At 53.3% G+C, this 6,000-nt stretch overlaps 1 protein-coding gene across 1 annotated transcript in view; it reads right to left on the reverse strand.

Annotated features, from left to right (window-relative positions):
- The window catches only part of MMP16 (matrix metallopeptidase 16), a 291,287-nt gene extending 287,439 nt beyond the window's left edge, over window positions 1-3,848 (reverse strand). Inside the window, exon 1 of the mRNA XM_025433473.3 lies at window positions 3,593-3,848. Coding sequence (XP_025289258.1) covers window positions 3,593-3,724 — 132 coding nt within the window. The 5' untranslated portion in view covers window positions 3,725-3,848. The remainder of the gene's footprint in view (window positions 1-3,592) is intronic.
- Between the last annotated feature and the right edge of the window lie 2,152 nt (window positions 3,849-6,000).

Here is a 6,000-nt window from a genome sequence, read left to right on the forward strand (position 1 = left end):
TAAATAAATATATATTTTTAAGTAGATTCCACGCCCAGCGTGGAGACCAATGCAGGGCTTGAACTCACGACCCTGAGATCAAGACTTGAGTTGAGACCAAGAGCTGGACACTTAACAGACCAAGCCACCCAGGTGCCCCTCATGAATGCTATTCTATCTCAAATTTCATAACAACAATGCTCATAGCGTACCAAAAATAACCCCACAAAAATGAAAAAATAAAGAGCCTCATGAGAAGAACATTATTTTAGAGACAATATGATCTTTTAGAGCACAGAGATTCAATCCTATTTCTTTGTTAACAATTGAGCTCCATTTGGCCAATGAACACCTCTGATTCAGACTGCTGTCCAATGATAGTAGTCTTTGACTTTTAAGTTAATATTAGCAATGTACTTCCTTTGCATCATGGTAATGATTACACACTGAAAGGCCCACTCCCCAAAAATGGATCCCATAGTGAACAAAAATCTTTAAGCAAATATACACTGAAAACCTGGCATTAGAGTGTTCTTCCTAAAATATATTTAAGGAGAGGAATGAATTGAATCTCTTCCATAGTACTACTTCTGGTAGCGTCTGACCCTTTCTTAGCCGTTGAGATGTTGCTTTTTGCTTCTTAAGAACAAAAACAAATAATAAAATGTACTCTTTCTCTGTAACTGACTTTCACTGGCATATTAAAAAAATATCTCCGGTTCTGATAACTGAAAATTCCAAATGCTTATATTCTTGAAAATAGGCAGGAAAGAGTTAACATGATTATTTATACTCAATCCCCACACCTGGGGGGCGGGGAGGGCGGGAATATGTTTTTAAACCTTTAATTATAGGGATGAAAAGTACAGGGGTCCCCACCAATTGTGAAGTCCAGTGAGGAATAAAGCATTGTAACCTCAGCTGTCAGCATAAAAAGCATCTCTCAGAAGCTTCGTTCCAACTATAATAACTTGGTGTGCTTGCTAGAAAAAAAAATTTATGATCATATGAGCTTCATGCATGATTGATACCATTACTGTTTATTTTAAGACTGTCCTTGAGAATCAATCAAATAAAGCATTCCCAGTGTATGTTTTGCAACCCAGAATGAAGAACACAATATAACTGCTTTTCTGGAGAAGATGTGATGGACTGTTCTTCCTATTAGGGCTTCCTACCAAAAAGAAATATCTAATAAAGGTGAACTAGGCAGAAATTCATGTCAGAAAATATCCTGTCATCCCATGTTCTTTGCAGGATGTTGAGTTAACCAGCAGCTACTCTTATGATTAAAAAAAAAAGAAAAATAGAGATTATCATTACACATAAGGAAGTATATAAACCCAGCTAAGGATATGCTCAAGTGCTTAAAAAATAATAATTGAGAATAATACAAACTATGAAGCATAATCTAAGTCATTAGGAAATCTCCTTTGTATCAAATAAGGTTTTTAAGGTCTCAGATGTCACCAGCCTCTTACCATTCATAATTAAATATTTGCATTGTATAATAAATATGGATGACATAACTTAAATATCCTAAAAATGGGAAAATAACTTTTTCTCATCAACTATTTTTTTCACATATATATTGATGAAAGGATCATGCAAATTTAAAAGGAAATTTCTTTTTTAGTAAAATCAACTTTTTTGCATAATAGTACCTGATTGAACTGATGGGAATTCACACTGTAGACACACAATAAAATTTATGTCTTTAGCCTCAAAAAGAAAACCTAATTATCATCCAGTGATGCTATTCCAACCATCTCTGAAAGCAAACCTGAGACTTTCCCCCAAGCAAGTAGCCATCAATCCAGACCCTCCCTTCTACTTCACAGCGAGCAAAATAAAACCCAGCACTTACTTTTACCCACCTTCCCCTGCCCCACCTTTCCACCATCACCATCATCACCAAACCGAAGCAATAGGCCCTTCTGCTTACAACATAAAAATCAGCTTGCCACTTTCATTCCTTCAGTCTATAAACTAATCCCTCCTTCATTCTGACATTAAAGTATCTCTTGATTTCAGTGTTAGAAAAAAATCCATCTGTGGCACCTAATTCCAAAAAGTTCAAATTTGCAATCAAGACAAGTCTGGACTTTCAACCCCTTTGCATCTCTCTCTCTCTCTCTCTCTCTCTCTCTCTCTCTCTCTCTCTCTCTCTCTCTCTTTAATCCAGGAAACCAAAGTTGTTATTTTTCAAAAGGTTAAACAGTTTGGGTTTCTGAACTGCGGTTTTTGTGTAATACAATCGTACTTAAGGTCTCTAAACTTCTTTAACTCTTGATAATGGTTCTTACTTCTTCAAACACTTTCTCTACCCACCACCACTTATTACATGGAGTCCCCAGAACAGTTCATATAAACACAGAGTTATATTCAGAATATGGCCTCACACACAGCATTTATTATGCACACTTTGTATATCAATCTGTTACATGAAACATGTTCAAGGGCTACGCAACAGGTCCTGCTATTGTGTAAACACACACTCCCAACAGGATGACAGGCAGCTTTAAGGAATCAAGAATATATATATATATATATATATATTTTTTTTTTTTTTTTAAATCACGTTATTCTTGAGAGACTGGATTGTAATGCTTCTGAGAGGTCAGAGGACAGCAGATCTAATCAAAAGGCGTATATTTTACTAAAACCCTCTTTCTGTCTTTGTGTACCACCGGGCATGCTATAAACGGGACTCAGAGCCCAGGTGTAGACACACTTCCACCGATTTACTGCACATCACTGCCTTTAGTGCTGAGCTGATGACAGCAAGAGTACTTTGGCAGAGGTCTGACAAGTCCTTATCCTCAACTTCCCTCCTGCTTTATGTCCGTCTGTTCCCAAAGCAATCAAAGCAAAACACATGACAGAACCCCAACCTCTCAAGTCTGGCCACGGGAGTGTGAAATCAAATTAAAAACACACCTCACTACTATTCGATCGGGCCACGTTTGTGTTCAACGGGCGGGGGAGGGGAAGAGAAGACACTTTGCAAGAGATGGATCTCATGTCCCTTCCTCTGTGCAGCCAGATCTAGTTACAGTGTATTAAGTTGTGTCTAAATAATGAGAAAAAGACCCTGCCCGGTCCAGTGTTTGCAGCACAGAGGGGTGTTATTCAAACCTATCAAGTGTTCCCACGCTCTACACCGCCCCCCCCCACCCCCCATTCTGGAGTCTCGGATCTTGACCTCCTTTGTTAGGCACCGAACCCGGGGAGGAAGGTTTCAGGAACAATACCGGGGGAAGCACAGGATGCCCGGCCGTGCCCTCCGTCCCGCCCGAACCGCTCCTTGGTCCCCAACTCAGCCTGCCCCTATTAGGGCGCACGTCTGCGAGACGCAGGACTTCGCCCCTTCCCCGGGTGGCGAGCGGGGACCGGCCACGGCTGCGCCCCGCCGGGCTTTGTGCCGCCGGGGATAACGGATCCCCAGCCTCGCGCGCATCCATCACCTACGAGCCAGGGAAACTCGGCTGCAAAGGCGCCGCCGTGCAGAGCCCCGGGCTGCTCCGCGCCGCCGGGATCCCCAGGAGCGAAGCGGGGAGCTTCGGGGAGCAGCCCAGGCGAGGGGGAAGGAAGGAAGCTCTCACACTCTTACCTCCACATTGAAATACTGCTCCGTTCCGCAGACGGTAGCACATAAAATCCAAAGCAAGGTTTGCAAGAAAAATACCCCCGTGTGATGCACGAAATCCAACCGTCTTCCAGTGCTGAATGTGAGTAAGATCATAGTGAACTGTGCTTCAATGGATGCACGAGCTCCCGGCGTTCTTCTCCCTCTCTCCCTCTCCCTCCCTCCCTGGTTTCCTGGCAAAAAAGAAAAAAAAGAAAAAGAAAGAAAAAAAAGAAAAAAAAAAAAAGTCCTCCGGCTGGGCAGGGAGCCTGCAGGTTCACCCACGGCCCGGCGAGGGGAGGGCGCGCAGGGCCCGGCGCTCGGCAGCCCCCGGGGAAGCGCGGCGGGGGCAGGCTCAGCAGCAGCCTGCGTTCACCATCCTCGGGGGCCCGTCGCCGGGAACGTGGCGCCCAAGTTCACCCGCGGTTCCGGCTCCAAGCGCCCAGTCGCAGCCGCAGCAGCAGCCGCCGCCGCCGCCGCCGCCGCCGCCAGCCCGTGCGTCCTCCTCCTCCTCCTCCTCCTCCTCCTCCCCCTGCTGCTCCGCGTCCTCCTCCTCCTCCACCGCCCACTCCGCCGCCGCCGCTGCTGCCGCCTCCTGCTCGTGCGGGAAGGGCCTCCGCCGCTCCTCGCCTCTCGCCTCTGCTTCTCCTTCCCTCCTCGCCGCGCTCCCCTCCAGAACGTTCATCCGTAATCTACATAACTCCTCCTTCCCGGGTCCGCCGAGCTCCGGCCCTCCGCGCGCGCACACGCGCACACACACCCCGGCGCGCGCGCGCACACGGATCTGCACGGGAGCACGCGCACACACACGTGCACACCCCAGCGCGCGCGCACACACGGATCTGCACAGGAGCACACACGTGCACACCCCAGCGCGCGCGCACACACACGGATCTGCACGGGAGCACGCACACACACGTGCACACCCCAGCGCGCGCGCGCACACACGGATCTGCACAGGAGCACACACGTGCACACCCCAGCGCGCGCGCACACACGTGCACACCCCAGCGCGCGCGCACACACACGGATCTGCACGGGAGCACGCACACACACACGTGCACACCCCAGCGAGCGCACACACACAGATCTGCACAGGAGCACACACACGTGCACACCCTAGGGCGCGCACACACACGTGCACACGCCAGAGTGCGCACACACACGGATCTGCACAGGAGCATACACACACGTGCACACCCTAGAGCGCGCACACACACGTGCACACCCCAGCGCGTGCACACACAGATCTGCACAGGAGCGCACACACACGTGCACACCCCAGCGCGCGCGCACACACACAGATCTGCACAGGCGCGCGCACACACACACGTGCACACCCCAGCGCGCGCACACACACACAGATCCGCACAGGAGCACACACACAACTCCACACACGCCCGCGCGCGCTCTCCTTAAAGGAGACGGGCTGCGAAGGGGACCCCCAGCCCCACCCCCACCCCCACGGCGGCGCGCCCTGGAAGTCCGCAGGCCCGCGAAGGGCCCCGGCTCGGGACCAGGTCCTTAACCTGCCGCCCGCTCCCCTCGCCCCCGGGACGGGAGCCCGGCAACCCCGGCCGCTCCGTCCTTTCCTCCCGCCCCCCCGCCCCCCCGCGCCTGGAAACCAGTGCGCCCCTCCCCCGCCGGGACTGGGTGGGGCGCCGCCGGGGACCCCGCGGAGGGCCGGGGAGGGCGGGGGGCGGGGGGGCCGGGGCCTGGAGGGCGGCCGGCGGGCGGCGATCCCGCGGCCCCGGAGTCGGAGGGGGCGCCCGAGTCCCCGCGCGCTGCCCGGGCGCTCGCGTCGGCCGCCGCGCTGTCAGGCTTCGGAAGCCCGACGTGGCAGGTCCCGGGCGGCCAAACTTTGCTGGGGTCCGCGGGGCGAGCCTGCCCGCGGTCCCCTGAACCTCGTCTGCCATCACCCCCCCCCCCCCACACACACACACACACGCGCCTTTCGGGCTCGGGGAGTGGGCACGGGCTTGGGGGTCGGGGCCGAGTCCGAAACGAGCGAGGCGGGAAGAAAATGCTCACTTTGCCAACATGCTCCACCCGGGGGTCGGACCTGCACGCCGGGGCCGAGGGGACCGAGCGACGCGGTCCCGGGCGCTCCCAAAGCAGCGGGCCGGGGAGGGGGCGGCGCTGGGAGGGAACCCGCGGCGGGAGCCAGGGGAAGGGCTGGGGAAGGATGGTGGGGGGAGGCCGGCGGGCGGGGGAGCCTGGGGGCAGGGGAGAGGCCGGCGGGCCCGGGAGGCTGCAGCCGGAGAGGCTGGGGGCAGGGGAGAGGCCCGAAGGGATGGGGAGGCTGTGGCCTGAGAGGCTGTGGGCAGGGGAGAAGCCGGCGGGCCTGGGAGGCTGCAGGCTGGGGAGAGGCCCGAAGGGATGGGGAGGCTGCG

The sequence above is a fragment of the Canis lupus genome, chromosome 29, assembly GCF_003254725.2.
Source record: "Canis lupus dingo isolate Sandy chromosome 29, ASM325472v2, whole genome shotgun sequence".
NCBI lineage: Eukaryota > Metazoa > Chordata > Mammalia > Carnivora > Canidae > Canis > Canis lupus.